The sequence below is a fragment of the Rhinolophus sinicus genome, linkage group LG07, assembly GCF_036562045.2.
Source record: "Rhinolophus sinicus isolate RSC01 linkage group LG07, ASM3656204v1, whole genome shotgun sequence".
In the NCBI taxonomy this organism is placed as follows: domain Eukaryota; kingdom Metazoa; phylum Chordata; class Mammalia; order Chiroptera; family Rhinolophidae; genus Rhinolophus; species Rhinolophus sinicus.
Window position 1 is genome coordinate 47848089 of NC_133757.1, and position 23209 is coordinate 47871297.

The following is a 23209-nucleotide window of genomic DNA, read 5'->3' on the forward strand; positions in this document are numbered from 1 at the left end:
TTAAAATTGACTATGAGCAGTGGTTGAAGTAAAAATTATACAAGTTAAATTAATATAATAAATTAATAAAATAAATTTAATTATACAAATTAAAAATTTTAATTATACAAGGCTATATTTTGTAGTATGCATATTTCACATAATGACCACCCAGGATTTACCTAGGTCAGGGGTCAAACGCTTTTTCTGTAAAGGGCCAGTGTAGTTCAGGTTTTGTGGGCCATGCATTGTCTCAAATACTCAACTCTGCAGCTGCAGCATGCAAAAGCTAAAGGAATGGGGTGGCTGTGTTGCAACAAAACTTTATTTATGGACACTAAAATTCGAATTTCACACAACTTTCACATCACGAAATAGCATTTTTTTCTCACAGGCAGCAGGCCAGGTTTGGCCCACAAACTATGGTCATCATGATCTAAGCTAACATAAAGCATCCCTATTTTCCCAAAGAAGTATCCTTGAGGATAGAGGAACATGAATAAGTGTATTTGGGGAGGGGGTGGGGGGGCGGGGGGACTTCAGGATTTCTCCAGTCACCACAAGCTAGACATATCACTAAAATACACATTAATTTTTAATATGATTATTAGGACATATTTATGTCAACTTAATGAAAAATAATAACTAAAATTATACCACTTTTCTGCCTCAAATTTTTGAATAAAACTAAAGCTGTTGGTATAGCCCCAGCACAACACTGGGTAATGCTCGTAGTGCTCCCAGTAACACACCTGTTTGAGAAAGGGAAATAATCCATTTTAATATGAGGCAGGACTGAAATTAGCAGTCCTGTAGCAAGCACTGTCTTTTTTTGGTTCTGTGACACAGAAGATGGCTGGAGCATAGTAAAATCTCTCAACTTTCCTAATTCCCTAGCAATTGAGAGTTTCTTTCTAGAGCCCAGTCATTCTCCCTTAAAGACACTCAAGCCTCCAGTATGAATTGTTATACGTCAGGTTTGTCTGTTAATGACACATCATAATAGTCACAGCCAACAACCAAGGTGGGACCCCTGGAGTGTTGGGCTCATTGACTCAGCCTTTAAGTCTCATGTTCCACTCCAACTCAAACACCTATAAACATTGTAACACCTATGGCTGCCTTTTATAGTAACATGGATATTAGTTTCAACCACAGATTGCCTCCAATAACTTTAATAGTCAAAAAGAACCTGCCCTCCTACAAGCTCATAATGCACAAGCACAGGTTTCATTCCTTCCTGTATTTTGCCAAATGTAGCATTCAACTGGATCTCTCCAACTTTGTATAAAATGATGAGTGAAACACAACTAAACTGGATCCAGTCCTTGCTTGCATATTAATATGATTTTGTTCAAAAGTCTGCCATGTCCAACCTGTCGCAGAGATGACCACCAAGGCTCTCAAACAGTGCTAAATTTATTACTTCTAGTGGAATGTGAATTGGCCTAGACGTTTTTTGTTGTTTTTTTTCTGGTAGCAAATTTTAAGTCTCTCACATCCATTATACATATTTCTCCCCATAAGTAAGGAAAACTTTTTGCTTTTCTCACATAACAAATGTTTTGATATGTTCAAACTCAGAACAAACCAATGCCAAAAAAAAAAAGCACGACAGCAAGTTTGTTTGAACTTTTTATTAAAATGCTTAGGATACAGATTGACTTTCTTTTGTAAATGACGGTTTTACTTTTCCTGAAATAGGACATATATGCACTCTGATAAAACAGAATGAAGTCTCAATTCATGGGAGTTCCTGTACAAAAAGCTCTGATCCTCACTGTTAGGAGCCAAGCTCCTCACAGCAGCTTCTTTCCACTCTCTTATTATAGGAACAGTGTTTTCTGTGGGGCAAGAACTAGACTGGTGCTGCTGGACTTTTCAATCCCCCTCTTTCTCCAGTGGCCAAGACAAACCACTTTCACAAAGAGCTGCCCTGCATAGAATCCATAATTTTCTAGCTTGCTACAAAGTGATTAGGGAAAAAACAAAAACAAGAAAAACTAACACTGAAGCAATCATACTTCTCTTGTCTCTGGATAGAGAAGTATGAGTTACCTTTAGCCAAAGGAAATTAAAAGTATGCAAGTTAACTACCTAATTCTTTCACCTTTAGCTAGATTTATTCACTTAAGGCTTTAACCCCTTTTCAGATGAACAGTTCTGTCTTAATCGAGCTATGCTGGCTCATAAATGAAGTCACGCTCTTCCTAGACTTACACTTCACTGAGCCTCCGCATCTTGTACCTGGCAGTGAAAAGGTCTGCTTTCCCAATAGGTCAGTACTGAAGACTAACAATGAGAAACCCAACTAAAGAACAATGCTCTCTCACCCCAGGAGTCTGTTACCCACACTTCCCCTACCCTCACATTAGAAGTGAGAATCCACTGACTTGACTCCTCAGCAAGTAAGTATCATCATCATAATTTTCAATTCTGAGGAAACTCCCTCTAATCTTTCATTAAAGGAAAAATGAATGAAGATATCCTCCCATCCTAAGACTATCTCCTATCCCATCATCTTTTTCTGCAAGGGTAGAAATTGGTTAAGAACATGAAAATCCAATTTCACACATGACATTAAGAAAATGGAAAGCTACGAAAACAATCCTCCTCACCACTGGGGATGCTAAGGCTTCTGTACTGGGTGTTTCTGGACACTAAGTGTTGCTGGTTCAACAGGAATAATAGCCCTCCACAAAATTCTTGGATTATTTCTGGAATGGAGAAAGGCAATTTCGTACCAAAAAACAACAACCAACCAACCTGGAAAAACTGCAGATGTTAAACTTTAAACACCAAAACAAAAAAATTGATGAAAAGAACTCATAAATAGTCCAGTACAGAGACCAAATTCTGCAAGTGGAAAATTTAAAGCTCATTAAGTAAATCTTTCCCAGATTCAACCAAATGCTAAAATACCAGATTTTTAAGTTCTCAAGTGACGGAATCAAGAACCCTTAAACTGTTAATTTTGTCCTATGTGACTCTCCTATCCAGACATATTCCCCCTAGAATGTGTGCAAAAGTAGCTGACACACACCTGCAGGATATGACACCACGGGAGATGTTCTCAGCTCTTCTATGAGGCGAAAGTCATTTCGTATAACTGAAAATAAAAAAAGTGCTACAGAGAAAAATAAAACTTCACAAGAGTTAAAAGCAAAGACCGGCTGAAATCTGTAACTTTTTAGGTGATAATATTAATAATAATAACCCACTCTATAACGAACTCCTCTGCAGTGAACAATCTGCTATACGCTCTGAGGAAGAATCAGCCTCGCTTGCCACAGTGGGACCTGCTGCAGCGGTGAGGCCAGGTTCTGTCCTTTCTTAGTTCTCTGTGTACACGGATGCCACCTGCTACAAGGCAGCTGGACAGACAGGGGAGCTTCTCTCACCAACCTGCTAACTCAACAGGAAGAAGTTCACTTGACCGCCTGTGGCCTCCAACATGTATCTGTGCATAATTTTATGAAGTATCTAAATGCCATTCACTAGATTAAAAAAAAAAAAAGGAATAGAAAACTCTGGACCAAGTAAATTGTAAACTCAAAGTTAGGAGGGGAACCAATTACATTAACAACACTTTCTTTAAAAAATAGAATCACTTCTTTTGAAATCAACCACAGTGGTGAGACGTGTTTTTCTTTTCAGGTGCCCCATGATGGCACACAGCTTTACCCGGCAAATCTTGCCAGCTTCCAAGCCCCGGGATGCGGACCTGCACCAGCACGTAGGGCAGCATTACCTCCCAACAGTGTGGAGAAGAGCACATGTCACCACTGGGCGATGAGAGCTGACAGAGACTCTTGGCTTCTCAACGGCAGACATGGTTGGAGAGCTCTCCTTGTTCTATTAGAAAAGTTCATGAGGAAGCTGTGAATAGGATCAGTCCAGAGAAGTAAAACTCTTTTATTCTCACTGTCCAAACATCAGTCAATATACTGGGAGAGCCAGCGGAAGCCCTCGCCGTAGCCTTGCCTTTTGAGCACGCTGCACATGAACACTTCCATGGGGCGGGCATTCAGCTCCTTTAGGGTCACATTCCCCTAAGGGAGACAAAACCAAGAAGGGCCTGTTAGCATCTCCATGGGAGAAAAGCTTGAATGGTGATCACAAGAATCCTCTCGTTTCTTCAAAAGCAAATCTAAGAAGGGATTAATTACAGAAATGTGGTCACGGCCACGTGGATGACTTCCCCAGGGCTTCATGCTTTCAGAATAGAATAAGCAGCACAGTCCTATTCCTAGCTTCACTCTCTCTGTGAAGAGCATTTGCTCTGAACACACCAACATTCACTTGGCCAGAGATGCAGCAAACCAAGAAACCAGTCACTGGCACCCATAGAACCAGCATGCTCTGATGGACAAAGGAAGTCTGGGAGTTTTTAGAAACAAGGACATTCTCATTAATGCAAGCATTCAGAAATATACATTTATAACAGGTTACACTGAAGAAATTAAAAATTCATGTGTCTAACACTCATGCAGACGAGGGGTAACTAAATGAATTAAAGGAAGCATTTCTGGACAGAAATAGGTAACCAAGAGGTAAGACTAAGGAACCATGTAAAGAAGTAACAAAGTTATAGATCTCCCAAAAGGAAATTTTTTTTTTAATTTTTAAAAACACTGAGATGAAAAGACCACGACTCCTGCTTAATTATAGCTGATCTAGATTTTCTCTCTCAAGCATACGCTTCTGCAGTAGTCAGTTCTCCTTCCAACTGGAGACAACATAACCTATTGATCTAGAAGACTTGGCGTCTAGTCCTGCTTTTATCACTGACTTGCTGTGTAGACCTAACAAATCACTCTCAGTTTCCTCATCTGCAAAACGGGGATAACAGTCCAACCCCCCTGAGGAAGGAGCACTGAGGATGATCCGCTGCTTGGATTTCAATGCTTGGAACGTGAGACATAAAAATGATCACTCTTCTTCATAACCTGAAATCTCCAGTTTTAAAAAAAAAAAAAGATTTCTGGTTAAAAGGGGCTCTTTTAAGAGATTCCTCAGAACTGAATTTGAAAGACAGTCAGAAAATTGTTAAATGTAACTTTGCCTTTTGTACCATTTCCTTCATCCTCAAATACCTGAAGAATGTATCGCATTATAAAGAACATACTCCTACCTTCAGAGTCTACAAATTACCTATAATGAAACAAATCTTAAGCCCAGTTAAACTTTAGAAAGATAAGTAAAATCTAGATAGTAAAACATGAATTTTTTAAAGCTGTGAATTTCCTTTACAGGAATATGTCCCCTGAAGATTTTTCTCTTACCTTTCCGGTGGTCTGTCCATAAAGCCCAAATATCTCACGGAGTTTTTCTTCACTGATTGCATCTGTTCTGTCAATTTTGTTACCCAAGATAAGGATTGGCACATTGGATATTGTTTCATCAGTCATTAAAGCCTAAAGACAAGATACGAAGTAAGGAATCTATAAAAGCCCACCAGACAACAAAAGCCACTTTGACTTTCACTTGTCTGTAAGTATCAAATGTAAAGCAAAATCTGATCATCTTTACACGTGAGTGATTAACTAAGTTAATCTTGACATTACATAACACCCTCATTATTAGGTAAAAAGCCCCTAAAAACACCCTGACGTTATGTAAAAATCCCCTAATGCCTTCAAATCAATGGCAACTTAAGGCTGTATCTATTTACCAGGCAGCAGAACTATTCAGAGGTAACTCTGAGCTAAGTCCCTTGTCCCAGGCCATCCCCAGGCCATCCACTGAGCACAGTCCTAGAAGCATGAGTGCTATGGCTGCAGGGCCTCAAAACTGACTACAGGAACGCCCCCCCCCCCAAGTATTCACTGAGTGCCCAATGTGTGCAAAGCACTATCTCAGGTACTGAGAGGGCTACAGAAGGAAAGGTAAGAAACGCCCCTGGCCTCAAGAAATTCTCACTGTACGCTCGCAAGGCGAGTGAACGATTAAGTGTCACAATGAATGGGGACAGAATATAAATACTGAAAGATGTTCAGGGAAATAAAATGGTGACGTGCATGGGCTTGAGGAAAGTCTCAGCAAAGATATGGCACCTAAACTGGGCTCTGAAGGAGGGGCAGGATTTGGACAGGTGGAAAGGGAAAGGAAGAATATAAGCAATGGCTTTACAGCAGGAAAAGAATTCAGGAAGCTGCAGAGATCACCTGCCTGGATTAAAGCATTTACGCTGACATATAAGTGGGATGGGGAGGGAGGCCCAACATTATGGTGCCAGTCTGAGAGGTTAGCTGTAATAGATCCTAACGCCCCCAAGCCCAGAAGTTACTAGATAGCTTTTAGTACAATGAACTCACAAACAGTACATATCTGTGGTGCTCAGGTAAGAGACGATGACCTGGCCTAACATGGCAGCATATAATAAAAAGTGCAGCAGGCATTCCGGTGTAAGAAATAAAGAGACTGAAGTCTAAATGATAGGAAAGACAAAGAGGAGTCAGAGCTGGCCGAGATTTCAAGCTTGGGTAAATTGGTTCTGGTACAAATTCCAACGTGGGGGGAGCTTCCCCAGCCAACAAGCAATTCTTGGGACACCGGCTGGGTGTCCTACAATTCAACTCAATTCTGACATGACGTACCCAGAGATAACATCCACAGGTTAAGGGTTCAGTCCTACAAGACTGCCCCCACCCCCTTCAGATGCCAGCTGCAAATACAGGTTGTTACATGTGCTTCTGACCAACTGGCTCATAAATCAGTGATGCCCTCGACCCCCTCCTTGGGTTGAGTAATTTGCTAGGACAACTCACAGAACTCAGAGAAGCATTTTACTTACAAATTACCGTTTTATTTATTTTAACAGGATGTAACTCAGGCAACAGCCAGATGGAAGAGATACATAGGGCAAGGTATTAGGAAAGGGTACTGAGAGTCCGTGCCCTTGCAAGGTGAGCCACTCTCCCCAAATCTCTGTTAACCAACCAAGAAGCTCTCTGAAACCTGCCTTTTGGGTTTTTATGGAGGTTTATTTGTCACAATTGATTAAAACATTGGCTATTAGCAACTGATTCCAGCTCCAGCCCCTCTCCCTTCCCTTGAAGTCCTGGGGTGGGGCTAAAGTTCCAGCCTCTAATGGTTAGGCCCCCTGGTAACCAGCCCCCATCGTTAGGTGGGGTCCAAAAGCCACTTCATTAACATAACCAAAGCCCTATATGGCTGTCCTCCCTTAGGAAAGTCCAAGGGTTTTGGGAACTGTATGACAGGAACTGTGGATGAAAACGACATATGGATGAGAAATACATCTTGATCATCTAAATGACCAAAATATATATGTCTTATAAATCACAATATTGCACTGGGACTGTAGTTCTCACTGACAGGAAAAGCCAGGAACAGAGAGTAAAATTGAACAGATAAAGGGCAACACCCTTTGATCATCTTAAGTTCCAGGAAATGTTAGACAAAATCAGATTAAGGAAGCCGTTCATTTGTACTAACGAAGTACCTACTATGTGACCAATGCTTTGCTAGGTGCAGGAGTTTCACAAAGATATAAAGTCTCTATCATGTACACAGTCCAGTGAGAAAGACCTGTAAGAAAACCAGTAGAGACAACAGACACTGATAAGGTGGAGAGTCTACAGTCTGAGAGCTCAGGGAAGGTTTCCTAGAAACGGTCATACCTGAACTAAGATCTCTTAAAGGACACCTGAAATTTACCAGCAAAAGGGGATAGGGGGTCAGGTGAGAAAGCCAGGCAGGGATAGCCACTTCTGCATACCTGAGGGAGGGCAAGTTGTTCTCTATGTTTGAAATAGTAGGCACCAGAGATAAAAGAAGCTGGAAAAATAAAGAGAGGAAAGCTCATGACAGATCCTATGCACTATACAAAAGATTTGTGGATTTTACCCACAAGGCAATAGACCTATTAGGGGATATTAAGTAGGGCAATGACAAGTCTGAGAAAGTTTTTTCTAGCATTATTACAGCATGTGGCAGGGTGGTGGTAAAATCTATAGTAATTCCCAGGGTTGTGGACTGCATGTCCAGGTACATGGTGGGGAAGACGAATAGCTCCATTTGGAAGAATAAAATAGGTAGATGGAGCTGTCTAGTAGGCAGCATTATGAATAAGGCTGGAACTCAAGAGAGGTTTAGAGAAGAGAAATCCATTTAGGAGTCCCTGGCATGTGGGTGGCAGATGAAGCAATGGGAGTAGCCTAGGAGAAAGTATAGACCCCAGGGAACACGATTTAAGGGCTACGCAGAGGAAGAGTCGAAGTATCAGCCAGAGAGAGAGCACCAAAACCAAGAATGTAAAAGGGAGTTTAAAGAAAGACAGAATGACCAGTGCCAAAAGGCCAAGCAAGGGAAGGACTGTCCATATGAGACTCTGAGTATAGATTCAAGAAACACACTTACAAATAAACTGGAGACAGGTTCAAATTTCCAGAAACAAGAATGCAGAGAGAGAGTTAGAAATCAGAGAAAGAAGAGGCACAGGGCAAAGCAGTAGGGATAACAGAGACAACATTATAGAAACTGTCAAGCCAAGAAAATACGATGTTGAGAAAGAAAAAAAACTTGAAGCTAGTCCTTGATAGCATCAAACGCTGCATGTGACCCAAACTAAAGACTGAGAACAGACGCTTAAGGTCTGGCAAGTCATTTAGTGCAAGGCTGGATGGCCACAACCTGAGAAGACAGGCTCAAAATGTAAAGAACTCTCATCCCTTTTAGGGTTTCACTACGCCAACGCTTCATAAAGAGTGGCCAGATGTGATATGTGAAAGGAAAAAATGTTAATTGTGCTGGGACAACAGGCATAAACTGAGTGTCCTGAGCAAACTGGACAGAGAGTCACCCTATGACGAATATAAACAAAGGCAACTTATTCAAGTTCAACCTGAGTTTCCTTAGGACACTGAAAAGCAATGTCATAGATTTTGAAACACTTTCTTCCCATAGCTAGGACTTTCACTAAACGTTAACTGGCATGATTAAGTATTGGCACTACTGAGCAGTATTAAAAAGAAATAGAGGCGAAGAAAGGAAAAACATATAAACGCACATTAAGCTCAACTTTGGATTCCATGAGGCGAGGATGATCCGCACAGTCCACCAGAAAGACAATCCCATTAATTGCTGGGAGATAATTTTTCCAAACCCGACGTGCTGAAAAGACAAAGTTCGTAGTGCATCAATACAAATATGTGTATTTTCAAAATAAATAACCTGATGGTCTATCTAGTGGGCAAATCTTGGCCAGGTTTCAATAGCAGTAGACTCCATATGATTTTCCAACTCCCAGCCATTATTAAATCAGAACAGAAGCTATAAAATGATGGTCCATGAACTGAATCAGATTTTTTTGAAATTTGGAAATCAGGGTGTCTGCTTGATTTTCTGAAAAACTGCAACATCTTGCAATCCCATGCCTACCTACCCACATGCCAATAATCAACTGGAACTGAGCAGTGGCAGCTCCTTTAGATGAGCTGGGCTCTTCTGTCTGCCAGTTTCCACCACTCCCTGCTACTGTCTTACTCCCAGACAATTTCACTCACTTAAATCACCTACCTCGTCCCTGGAGCTATTTTAGTTTGTAAGCTCTGAGTTAAACCATCATGATGCAAATTACTTGTCCATATAACTTTAGTCCCAATTATTTCCTAACTAACCTTTGTGTAAGTGTACTAACACACTTATCCACTCAGCCCTCAGGGAGACTGGGCCTGACAGGGGGTGGAAGTTCCCAGGTATCACTTCAGTCTCCTGTATTTAACCTGGTGTGCCTATACATTTTATTTATTTTGTTTGACACATGAAGTGATAATGGTTTAGGAAGCAATGCTTTAGTTATATTATAATTTCTAAGCCATTCTTTTCTACTCCTTTCAATGGGATGAATAAGGAAGCATCTCTACACCAGTTAATAATGGTTACCTCTGAAGAGTGGGACTGGGAAGGAGAGGTTGGGGAAATTTTTCTGTTATTTTCCATATTCGTATACTGATTGTACCCTGAATTCATTACATTGAGTGTAGGTTACTCTTATTAATTACATTTTTAAAGTATTTTTTCAAAAAAGGAAACTTCCAAATGTACAGAATTTTAGTAACTTCTGTATAATGGTGGCTGGGTTATTACAAAAAGTGTTTCTGCTAATTTTCCTCAAACAAAACTACGTACATCAAACACATTTTCCATCTTACTCTATCAAAACCTGAAAGCTAAATTATCAAACCAAATAATACACAATCCCCAGTTCAGGTGTCTAAAAATACCCACTGCTCTACATTCTCCTAAGGGTCTCAGGTCAGCTTATAACTGTATTACTTCTGAATTTAAATTTGTATGAAGTTACAAATCTTTTTGAAAGCAGAAAAGACACGATACACCCAATGCTACCCAAATGAAAATAATACAAGCTCATTATAGAAAAAAAGGAAACAAGATAATCCATAATCCTTCATCAAAACACACCTACTCCTAACGTTTTTATATATTTCCTTTCAATATTTTTTTCTGTACAGGTATATGTGATTGTGATCATATATATAAACACACACACATATATATACACACACGTATACACACACGTAAATTTATGATTTTATAGCATGTAAATATTAAATGAACAAAATAAATGTAACTATACGTTAATGGAATGACTGACTAAAATTATTTTGATCACGTCTCAGCCTTTTGGCTAAAATTTTTTGGCTTAATGATTAAATTACCAATATATTATTTTTTAACCACATTTTAAAAAAACTATATTAGATTCAACCTAATATAATGCTCCAAAAAGAAACTTCTCAACTCAATTTAATAACAAGTGAGTAAATCTGAAAGAATCTCAACAGGTTCTTTCTTCTACCTTTCCAGAATATTTTTCATTCCTGCATTGTAAATGTTTTACTCCTTAGCCTAGAGTCTTGCCAAATGTAAAGTGAGTATCCATCAGATAAAGATGCCCCATTCTGTGTATCTCCAAAACACATACAAGACAACTGATAGGGATCTGGGAACCACACAGACTCAGCCTGACTAAGGCAAAAATGCGCTGTGGAGAACAAGAAAGTAGAAGAAAACGTTCCAACTGATCCAAACGGGTACAGCATACAAAATATCGATTTAGATCAGAGTGGTCCCAAGTAGTCACTGTATTATTTTTGCAACTTTTGACAAGTTTGGAATTACTTACAAATAATGGCTTAATTTTCTACATATACTCCATTGAATAAAGGATACAAAAGAGATAGGACTAAATTCAACGTGATATTGCACTGAACCATGTTCAAAAGGAAAAATGCTATAAAGGAGATTATTGGGACAATTGACAAAAAAAGAAACATACACTACAGAGTAGATAAAAATGAAACTTCCTGGGTTTGATAACGATTATGACCATATAAGGGAATATTCTTTCTCTTAGGAATATATATTAAAGTATTAAGGAATAAAAGAGCAACTTACAAATGGTTCAAGAAAAATAAATGTTAATATGTATTGTATACAGAGGGAGACTGATAAATCTGGGCAAAAGGTATAAAGAAGTGGCGTTCTCTATTATTTATGCAACTTTTGACAAGGTGGAAATTACTTAAAAATAGTAAGTGAATAAACCAACTTCATTAAAGTAATAAGATCTCAATCCTAAATGCAAGCAATTTAAAAAGTAAAAATGACACACTGCTTTTTTAAAAAAGGAGGGGCACAAAATGAACTATAAGTCAATACCATCCTCTCTGAATCGTCTCTTACCTTGCTCATGCCCACCAAGATCAAACGTTGTAAAAGTCATTCCAGCAATTGTCAACTCTTCAGATGCTGAAAAGTTATCAAGAGAGAAAAGAAATGAACTTCTCCATCCACCACGGCCCAGCTACGAGTACTGTGAGCCAATACAAGCAAAGCTTAATGAAGCTTTCACCTTGTAAAGAAAATACAAGTGTGAAAACATTATTAAGTTATTTTAAAAGGCCAAGTTTCTTTTTCTCCAAGGTATCTGCTGCTTCTTAGAAGTAGAAATGACAGATGTGTCCCTTTACAGGACTTATGAGAAAAGAGAGTGACAAAGTTCCAGAGATTTGTATTTATGAGTATGTGACCTGAGTGTATCCTAATTTTTTTCAAGTGAGCTGTCCTTTGGAATTTCAGTTAATAAAAGAACTGCATAAACTGGGGATTCATCCTCCAGCCCTGACATTGACCTTTAAATATCAAAAGGTCGCCTGGTATTTTCAAACCTACTTGGATGTAATGTTGGAACATGTTGGCCCAATCTGTCATCTTTGAGCATGTGTAGAAGAGTGGTTTTGCCTGCATTGTCCAAACCCAAGAATACAAGTTTTCCAGATTTCTTGTAGAGTCCTAAAACAGAAAACAAAACAAAACAAAAAAACACATAATTTTGCTTTTTATATACCACAGGCTGTGTATATTGAAACTGTTGGAGGAAATGCAGAAAATGTAAAACGTATGATCTATTTCAAGGAAAACGGCTTTACCTAGGAACTGGAGCACACTGCTGAAGCCATTGTAGATCCACTCAAAGATGAAAGACATTATTAATGCTTACTACCTGTATAAAATATGAAAGCAGCAAACATTAGCTTTCTGGATGCTAGAACAGTTTTGGAGAAGTTAACTCTTATTCCCTGGCACTGATGTCCCATGTTTTCAGGCATAATAAAACAAAGGATTTTGCACTCTGGAGGGAAGTCTCTGGAATTGTCATATCTGCACAAACTCCTGGTTTCCTAAGTTTTCAACCTATGATACTGAGAGGACCAGGAGCTGAAGATATGCCATATTTTGCCATGTCTAATGTGCTCCCGGGTATAATACGCACCCACATTTTTGGCCCAAACTTTCAGGGAAAAAATCTTTCATTTTAATTTTTTAATTCAAGTTTTTATTTGTTTACATTTAGGTACCTGTTTTTTGTATTATAAAGGAATTTTAGCAGTTATTTCTTAACATATTATGGTACAAGAAATGTTATGTAACAAATAATTACAAAACACAAGAACAGATACAAGATACAAGGTACAAGAAATTTTACATACTGGTAACAAATTTACACTATTTATGCATCATAGAAGGCCAAGAACTCTTCCTCGTTGCAAGTTCATCATAAGTTCAACAAAACCGATCATTGTATTCCAGGGTATTATTTTGCATACGGATATTGTTGTTGATTTCTAAAGTTATACTTTTAACTCATAAGCAGAAATAAGAGAATTAAAAACATTTATATAGATATGGAATTAGTAATACCCATATATAATGTGCATCCTTAGTTTTCCCTCACAAATTTGTGCAAAAAAATGCACATTATACGTGGCAAAATACAGTACTTTCTTCTTTTACTGTGGAACTCATTCCTCCAGGCTGCTGCTCATCCACATTCCCTAGATACACCACCGCTATCTACCAGTTAGCAAAACCTCTACAGAATTAGTCCCATCAATAATCTGCATCAAAATGTCGCAGTGATGCACTGAGTAGAAAATGATGAAAAAAATGCATATTAACCAGAATGAAAACCATATTAACCCATCCTTGTAAACCGGCCTAAAAAACATGGTCATCAAAATCCTTCTGGCTGGCTCAATTTGCCCTGCTGCATTCACCAATGCTATCTCTTTTTAAACAATATGTGTTTAGCCCCTCTTGTAGATGCGCGTCTCAACTTATAAAAGAGATAATATCACTATTTTGGAGCCATGAAGCAGTAAGATAATCCTTTCCTAATGTGAATAATCAAGACCTACCATTTTTCAAATATGGATTTTCTTATAATAATACTTGTTCAGGACAGTGCAGTTAGGTTCCTAGCCAAGCACATACCTTAATTTGTACTGATATTAACACCACTTTCTGTTTCCCATAGGCCTAGACAAAAGATGACCCAAAGCTACAAAAAGATCTACATACATTGGTAATAAGCAAGAGGATCTCTGAATGAAGTTAAGATAGGAGGATTTAGAGCCACTGGTGGGTGTTAAGGTTTCTCAGTGTCAGCATTTCCCCATAGGGAACTTTTACCTCATTAGCTCAGATCTGGTGCAAAAAAAAGGGCAAGTTCCTCTACTTCAATTCCTGTGCATCATTGAAAACAGCTGAACACAAAGGCTTTATACTAGATGTGACCAACTGCTTTCAAACAAAATTTTCATGAAGTTTTGTTTTTTTTCAAAAAAGTAAACAAAGGTTTAGCTTTGTTACTTTTACTAGTGACCTGTAAAAGGATTCATAAAAAACCACCTGTATCTTCATTCAAAGAATGTTAAATGAAGAAGAAATTGGGAAATGAAGATAGTGTATGCTAATTTTCTTTTTCATCCAATTACTGTTGTTTTCATTTTTAAATCAGGCCTGTGGCCTGACTCATAAATTGTAGGAATTGCTTAATGCTTATTTTCTATGGCTCTTACCATGGAAAGCCAAATGAAGTTTGGGAGTTTGAGTGAGAGAGAAACTGAAATTTTTATAGAAAGATACTAAATAAGGTTTTCTGCCTTTTCAGTAACATCAAAATATACTGTGGCAGAAAACAAATTTAGCATGTTAAGTAACAGTTTTGTCTGGAAACTTGGTCTGCACTTTAAGAAATCAGTGACTTAAATACACTTAAAAGTTCCTGTGCTGAAGTTTCACTGCAGGTAAGTAAAAGGACTATGTGCCACTCCTCTGCAATCCCCACAAACCAGTTAGCCTTCCTTACTTTTCTGTCTACCACTTGGCGAAGGGCAGCTTGCCTTTAGAAAGCACCTCTCACTCTCATCACTCCTTTAAAAACCCAACACATAAGCATTTAGTTGCACTACACTGGCTTGCAGTCAGTACTTTCCAGACTCTTTGTAAAGTTTTACCACTTCATTTTAGAAGTATTCCCAACTAGATGAATTCTCATCAGGGGACAAGGGGAAAACTCCACTTTGAGGACGGTTTTGTGGTACCTGAACTACTTTGATTTTCCAATTTATTGTCCCTTGACATATCTGCTTTAAAGGTCCTGTAATTCTTCCCGCCAAAATTAGTGCTTAAAGAAACTCTTCAGATCATGTTTAAAAAATAGTAATAAAAACCCTTATTGGACACAAACAGTTGTGCTGCACTGCTAACCAAATTTAAGGAAATGGCGTTGACGCCGCCTCCATCCTTGATATTTTAGGATTACAGTTTACCCAGTGCCTGTACATACATCTCCTTTCAACTTCACACCAACCCTATTGGGCAGGAATCTTTCGCCTCATTTAACACGACAAAGATGCTGACAGTCCTAGGTTATCTGGCTCAACCAAGACGGCTCAGCTGAAAAAGTAACAGTGCCAGAACTTAAACCCTCCTCTTTTAACATCAAGGCCACAGCTCTTCCTGTTAATATCACATAAAATTCAAATCAAAATCACAAAACCGATGAAAAAAAACACATAAAATTTCCTTAACCCACTAACTACACAGATGACAATCTTATAGTTTTCGTCTTTACAACACATAATACCTTGTGAATGGACTGTTAATAACTAGCATCCTATTTATTTTCTATCCTCGATCCACTCTACCCCCTTATGACTGCTCTAAAATTTAAGGGCTCTAAACTGCCAACAAAAGCATTGCCAAGGTACCACAAATGAAAATTTGTAAATTTTAGGACTGACTGATCAAACAAATACAAAGGAAAAGCACTAGGCTGACCACTGCCCAATAAAAAATCTCTATGCATCACTTCTACATACTCATTACTTCTTTACATACACGGAGCAACTTTGAGACACCATTTCAGACAGATCTGGGATAGCAGGCAGCTAGCTGGCTTTCAGCTAAGAAACCTGCTTAGCTGCTGGGTATATATCAAAGGCTGGTCCCACTGCAAACCTCCATAAGCCCCCTGTCACAACCTCAGCAGACGGATCGAGGTAAAGGAGAAAAGACAAGAGCAGGGCAGAACACTGGCAGACAAATTAGTGCCCACGCTCACAAGTGTGTTCCTGCCCTCTCGGCTAGAATCGTGAAGACAACATTAATCTATACCAAACGAACATGCAGAATTTTTTCCATGCACTGAAGGAGAAAATACAGTGTTCGACCAAGGACATCAGATGATCACTGGAGTGGATTGGGGGCAGGCCCTGTGCTAGGAGCCAGAACTGGTTCCAACGCTCACACTTGCTATTTATTTGTGAGGCCTTGGCCAATTCACTGAGCCTCGGTGAGGCTTAGTCCCCGAGTCTGTACCACAAGGATAATCATCAAGGTCTCCCACCAGCCTCACCGACGGCTGTGCGGCTCCCCCGAGGCGGGTTGTGAGGCCGTTTCGTAAACCCGAGCGCACAGTATCCGGCAAGAAAACTGTTATCCCACCCAGCAGCGGCAAGACCCCCCGAGCGGAATGCAGATCGCCCCGATACCCCAGAGACCCGCAGGGGACCGGGCAGACCCGGCCAAGTCGGCCCATCCCCGCCCAGAACCGTCCCCGCGGCCCCACAGAACCGCCTGCGTGTCACTTCCCCCCCAACCCCGCCTGCACCGGCCTCCGCCCCGACCCTCCCGCCATCTGCCTCAGCGCCTCCGACCGGGGATCCCTCCCTCGCCTCGGCCGCCAGACTCACAGCCCAAGGGACTCCTCCGGCGGCGGCGGACGGCTTCGACCCTCCCTCAGAGCACACAGCCCAGCAGCACCCGGGACCGCCAGCTACTCGCCGGATATACGTAACACCTCTCCCCCGAGACTTCCGGGCGCGTGCTTGCCCCCGCCCCTTCGAAGCGTCAGCGCGCTCTGCAACAGCCGGGAGCCCTACCAGCGACTCGGGCCGCGGAGGGGCGGGCCTCAGGCACGACGAACACTCGGGGGCGGGCCCGACTTGGCCACGCCCCCTCCCATACAGAGAACAGGACGTGGCAGCGCCGCGCCTAGGGAGGGGGAGTAGTAGCATCCTGGAGGCTCGCGGTGCATCTAGGCGCTCGGAGCGCTGCTTCAAATCCGACTGCTTTCCCAGGCGCACGGGGAGAGTCGGAAGTGGTGACCGACGGGTAGGTGGGTTCCCGGAAAGAAGAGTTGGCCTGAGACCCCTGGTCCTAAGGTGGATGCCTGCAAGCTTTTGCTTTAAGTCACATTGGCCGGTGAGAACCTACTTTTTACAAGAAGACTTAATATTCTTTGAGAACTTACGTTCTAGGCAGTGCTCGGAGTACTTGGTATGCCTCGTCTCATTTGATCCTCATTACCGTCCTATGAAGCAGATACTGTCGCTGTCCCCTATTTACAAATGAGAGAACCACAGTTCAGAATAGTCTAGTAACCAAACCCAAGTTCACAGGCTACGAAGTGGCAAAGCAACACGTTGGCTCCTACTATTTTGTCCTTCACGTGCATTTTCTCATTTAATTCTATGAGATTGATATTATTACTCCCAGTTTGTAAATAAGAAAACTGAGTCAAATGGCAAAATGAATGATATTTTTGGATAGGAAGTATTTTGGATAGTAAAATTTAAATTTAATATAATTCCTATAAAAGTACTAATAGGGTTAATAGAGTGTGTGTGTGTGTGTGTGTGTGTGTGTGTGTTTTAAACTACCCTATTTGTTCCTAAAATTCAAATGGCCAAATAAAAACACTAGTCAGGAAACAAGTTCTGAAAAAGAAGAACAAGGAGAGAGGAGCTAGCAATATCAAATATTAAAACATAGATCCTCTGTAATTAAAGCAGGTTGGTAGTAGAGCACAAAGCACAAAAAGCCAAACAAATCAATGGAACAAAGTACAGAAATAGACCCAAATACATGCCGAAATAAAATGAAAATGAACCTGGCGACTCCAGCAATGCTGGAGGGGGCTGGATGGACAAACTCACCACCTTCTCTCCTTTCATCCTGTGGGTCTTCTGCACCGAGTTTGAATCCTGCCCAGACACAGAAAGGGATTAGGCCATGTTCTGAGGCTTCTCACCAACTTTGGCTAAACCAGGGGAACTGTGTCCACAGGGCTTGGAACCCCAATGTGTACATGGTGAAGGCACAGGGCTGCCCCAGTGCAAGCCAATGCATTGGCTTACTGGTCCTGATAGAAGTCTGGCTGCAAGAGGTATAGGGGGTGTCCCAAACCAAAAGTATGGTTGGGGGGGCTTGAGAGGAAGGAGGGAGCACACAGACAGTTTCTCAGGAGATCTGCAAATACTACTTACTGGCTGGCCAGCCTTGGGCAAGTTGACAAATGCCCCGAGCCACAGTGTACCCACTTCTAGGATGGGTGAAAGAGGCGTTGTTGTGCATGTTAGCAATTTTTCCAGAGTATGTTTTCAATAAATGTTTCAACTATGTGCTTAAGAATAAATAAATAATAAAAGGGTTGGGATAATTGGGTAGTCAAAAAAACCTGAAAGTTGAATTTGTGAGTCACATACTATACCAAATAAGTTCCAAATGATTCAGAGATTTATATGTTTTGAAATGACACCATAAAAATATTAGAGAAATAAAAGAAAGCATGGATGAATTCCTTATAATCTTGGAATGGAGAAGAGCTTTCTGGTTTTGATTGAAAATCTAGAAGCCATGAAAGATTGATAAATTCAACTACAGAAAAATAGAAAACTTTTACATTAAAACAACAACAATGATGACACCATAAACTCAAAACATAATGAGTTGAGAAAAAGTATGTGTAATCACACCCAAAGCAAGTGAAAAATTAATATGAAAAAGAGCAACTGTTGTTAGAATAGTAGGCCAAGGATAAGACTAGACAATTCACAGGAAAAGAAATATAAATGGTTCTTAAGCACAATAAACTAATAATAGAAATACAGTAACTATTATAAGATACATAGATATAGAAAATAATAAAAGCTAAATGTAAAACTCACTGAGATGCCATTTTTATCCATCAGGTTGGCAAAAGTCCGCCTGTTTACTAGTGGCAAGGCCATTTTAAATAGAGTAGTCAGGGAAGACTCCCTTGAGGTGTCATTTGGACAGGATCTAAAGGACATCTGGAGATAAAATCTTCCACGCTGACAGCAGAGCAGGTGCAGAGGCCCTGAGGCAGGAGTGCGCTTGGCAGGTTCCAGGAACAGCCAGGAGGCCAGGGTAGCCAGGCAAGATGACAAGGGAAGGAATAGCAGATGAGGTGAGAGAGGTGTGGGGCAGGCGGTTAACAACTGGGAAGGTGCTGAGACTTTACCTCACTTGCGAGCTGACAACTTAGTCTGGCACATTTCTGTGGATACTGGCAGAGATACTGGACTCCTGGGGCAGAGACTAAGGATTTTATTACCTCAAGCATATCAAGTACCTTGAGCTTCATGTTTGTGTCTTTTCCAGTTGCTCCCCCCCAGGTTTTTGGGGGTGACACAGACAGCAGACAGCCTAGGTGTCTGCTACCCATATAGTGGGTTTGCATCACAACTGAGGAACCCAAAGCTCAGGGAACCCAAAGTCTTCCTAATGGACCGTAAGCAACGCTGCCTGATCTTTGACCCATAGGGAGACATTATTATACTGGACAGTAAACAAACCTGTCCCCTGCCCCAGGCAGAGACTATCTTCCAAGGCTGTTCGTTATATAAACATCCTTGAAAAGATAGTTCAAACAAAGGCAGCCAGTACCTCTGCTCCAAGAAGTGCAGAAACGCAAGAGATTCAGAGAATTGTCTCCCAATAGTGGGCAAATATTTACAGAGTCTTGTAGACCACTGTGAGGACATTAGCTTTTATTGTGAGTGACCTGGACGGCCATGGGGGCTTTGAGCAGAGGGGTTTTACGTAATTCTTCTCTCCACTCTATGCTTATTCCCCTACACATGCTCAGCATTAGCTAGACAGGCACTCAGAAACTAAAATAGAGACTGAAAAGCATCTGTGTTAGTCAGGGTTTTCCAGAGAAACAGAACCACTAAGATATATAGAAATACGTATTAGAGGAGGTTTATTATAAGAATTGGCTCATGCGGTTATGGAGGCCAAGAGGTCCCATGATCTGCCGTCTGCAAGCTGGAAAACCAGGAAAGTTGGTATAATTCAGTCCAAGTCCGAAGGCCTGAGAACTGAGGGGCTGCTGATGTAAGTCCTGGAGTCTGAAGGCCTGAGAATCAGAAAGTCTGATGTCCAAGGGCAGGAAAGGGGGATATCTGAAAGATAGAGATGGAGATGGAGATGGAGATGGAGATGGAGATGGAGATGGAGATGGAGATGAGATGGAGATGGAGATGGAGATGGAGATGGAGATGGAGATGGAGATGGAGATGGAGATGGAGATGGAGATGGAGAGACAGAGATACAGATACAGATAGAGATAGAGATACAGATACAGATAGAGATATAGATACAGATACAGATACAGATACAGATAGAGAGATTGCCCTTCCTTTGTGTTTTTATTCCATTTGGGCCTCAGCGGATTGGATAATACCCATCCAAACTGGTGAGGGCGTATCTCTACTCAGTCTACTGAGTCAAATGCTGATCTCTTCCAGAAACACCATCACAGATGCACCCAGAAACACTATTTTGCCAGTGTGTCCGATATCTTTGCTATGAGCATCTATCGTAGACAGAAAATAAAAAAGAGACATTTCAAAGGACATAGCAAAATTAAAAAGGGTTTATTGTAAAATACAAAATTTTGTAAAATGCAAAATATTTAAAATGTGTGTAGATTCATGGCAATATTGCACCAATAGCTAATTTTATTTTGTGCACTGTACCTAATAACTTGTCTTATTTTATGGGAACTCTGGGTTCAACACTGCACCCTCAAAGAGGGCCCTCAGCCTCTCTTTCTCCTCCCAATATAGTGCATTTCAAAATGAGAAACCAAGTCTTGGAGCAAATCATCATTATCTGGAAGAACTGCTAACTATTTTAAGACCACCACCGTCACCAAAGCTACTTGTCACAGCATAAACTATTATGAGGACTAGCTGAGATTCTTTTTATTAGTTTCAGGTGTACAAAGCAACGTAATAGTTAGACATTTAAATCCCTCATAAAGTGATAACCCACCCCCCACCCTACTACCCCTCTGACATCTTATGTAGCTGTTACAATACCATCGACTATCTTCCCTATGTTGTACTCCACATCCCGGGACTATATATACCTATATCTTTAGTTATAGTTGACATTCAACTGTATTCAGCCCTTCAGGTGTATAGCGCATTGGTCAGACATCTACATGGTCTATGACGTGATCCCCCTGATAAGTCCAGTGCCCATCTGGCAGCTTACATGATCTTTACAATATTGTGATTATATGCCCCATACTGTATTAACTATCAATTTATATTGCTTAATGCCTTCACCTTTTTCACCCTGCCCCCAACCCCATTCCCATCTGTCACCCTGATAGATCTAGTACCTCTCTGGCACCATACCTAGTTATTACAATATTGTCAACTGTATTCCTTATGAGGACTCACTGAGATTTATGTGTAATATAAAAATGGGAGTAACTGTGAGAAGTTTGTCAATAGAGACGTGAAACCAAACTGACAACTGGCTTAAATATGTCAAGTCAGCTGAAGGTGGTTGATCTACCAATGGAGCATTGAAACCAAACAAACAAAACACCAAGCTGTCGACCATGTAGACTTTTTACAGCAAAATTGCCTCACGGCCCATGAGTTATACAGCTAAAATGTCTATGTCAAAGATGCGATGGCGAAAGTACCTGGAACCCTCAGCCAGGTTCAAGCTTTACATTAACAGTGATACATCACGTTGATCATGTGTGCCCTGCATATGTGATGAGAACAGCATTTTACCTCTGTGATCTCCCTCCTCCAAATACATTACCCCAGTCTAATCATGAGAAAAACATCAGACAAATCCCAACCGAGAGACATTCTACAAAATTCCTGACCTGTACTCCTCAATACTCATCAAGGTCATCGAAAACAAGGGAAGTCTGAGAAATTGTTACAGCCAAGAGGAACCTAAGGAGACATGACAACTAAACGTAACATGGGCTCCTGAAACAGAAAATGATGTTATATAAAAACTAAGGCAATCTAAATAAAGTGTGGGCCTTAGTTAATAATAATACGTCAATATTGATCCATTAATTGTAATAAATGTGAGGTAAGATGTTAATAGGTAAACAGAGTATAAAGTATATGGGAACTTTGTCCTATTTTGCACTTTTTCTGTAACTTTCTGTCCTATTTTGCACTTTTTCTAAAAACATTTTCCTAAAAATGTTTTTAAAATTAAAAATTTATTTACAAATAAATAAAAGTACTTCAGTCTTGCTTGTCCCCCACAGAGAACCTGAGTTCAGGGAGTGAGGACTATCAAGGGGGAAGGCAGTACCCTACCCTTGGGGCTATTTTAAATGGTGAAATCACCAACAAAAGCACACAAGTGCAAAAAGATGGCACTAAATAGACCACAAAAGGATACTTGTTTACGATACTAGCACTGAAACAAGAAGGCATAACGACCCCCTGTTTGACCTTCGCTAGGAATGTGCACATCAGGTGACTCAAATTTTTCGCCACTCTGTGCATGTCTGTAAATGACCATGAAAACACGGCAAGTATTAAGTTTGGGGTTACAAATAAATTTGAGAGAGTAGGAAAATTCATAAAATTGGAATCTGCAAATAATGAGGATTGGCTATCATTATATATGTATGTATGTGCGTATACGTATTTGTGTATATATATATACGGTTGGTCTGATAATTAAGTTTGTGAACTTTCCACCTAAAGTTCGCGAACTTAATTGTCTGACTTTTATATGTGTGAATGTACATAATATATGCATGTCTTTTCTTCACTGTTGAGAAATACATTAAACCATCGCTGCATTTATTTGTTTTTTCTGTGTTTTCAAATTTTCCTAAAATAAATAAGTACTATTTATGGAATCCTCTCTCCCTAACAGGACTGTACCCCCTCAACAGAAAAGAAAAAAAACACACAACTTATCTATTATTTTTTGAAATCTATGGTTTGAAAGTAATGCTTGCACACATATACAGAAAATCATGTGTAGGAGAAAAAGTTCACCATCTTCTTCCGGGCTGAATCCCTAGGACTTCAGTGCTTGGCTCATAGCACTCATGTCAAGCTTTGAAGTGAAAGGGAAACAGAGCCATCTCTCTTCGGGTAAGCACCTTGACCTTCTGTTTCCCTCTGTTGTTCCTCAGCAAAGGGAATTTGTTCATAAAGAAGGGAACTCAGTTCTGCCGGTCACTCTTCCCCCACTCAAATCCTTCCAGTAGATTCCTTCCCTATTCCTGAAAGACTAC

General features: G+C 40.3%; 1 protein-coding gene across 1 annotated transcript; it reads right to left on the reverse strand.

Moving 5' to 3' along the window:
• Positions 1-1601: 1601 nt before the first annotated feature.
• On the reverse strand, positions 1602-16692 carry SAR1A (secretion associated Ras related GTPase 1A). The gene is made up of 7 exons (XM_019712458.2): positions 16566-16692; positions 12456-12529; positions 12199-12318; positions 11710-11775; positions 9011-9114; positions 5265-5396; positions 1602-4031 (listed from the first exon to the last, which is right to left on the reverse strand). The coding sequence occupies exons 2-7, from the start codon at positions 12511-12513 to the stop codon at positions 3915-3917; spliced, it is 597 nt and encodes a 198-aa protein (XP_019568017.1). The 5' UTR covers positions 12514-12529; positions 16566-16692; the 3' UTR covers positions 1602-3914.
• Positions 16693-23209: the final 6517 nt, after the last annotated feature.

Bases quoted from the DNA above. Each gene is read 5' to 3' on its own strand.
- SAR1A (XM_019712458.2), bottom strand. From the start codon at position 12,513: ATGTCTTTCATCTTTGAGTGGATCTACAATGGCTTCAGCAGTGTGCTC. The intron at 9,115-11,709 runs GTAAGAGACGAT...TTGTCTTTTCAG, and splicing joins TCTTGGTGGGCATGAGCAAG to CACGTCGGGTTTGGAAAAAT. The intron at 5,397-9,010 runs GTGCGTTTATAT...TCTTGTCTTTAG, and splicing joins AATCCAAAGTTGAGCTTAAT to GCTTTAATGACTGATGAAAC.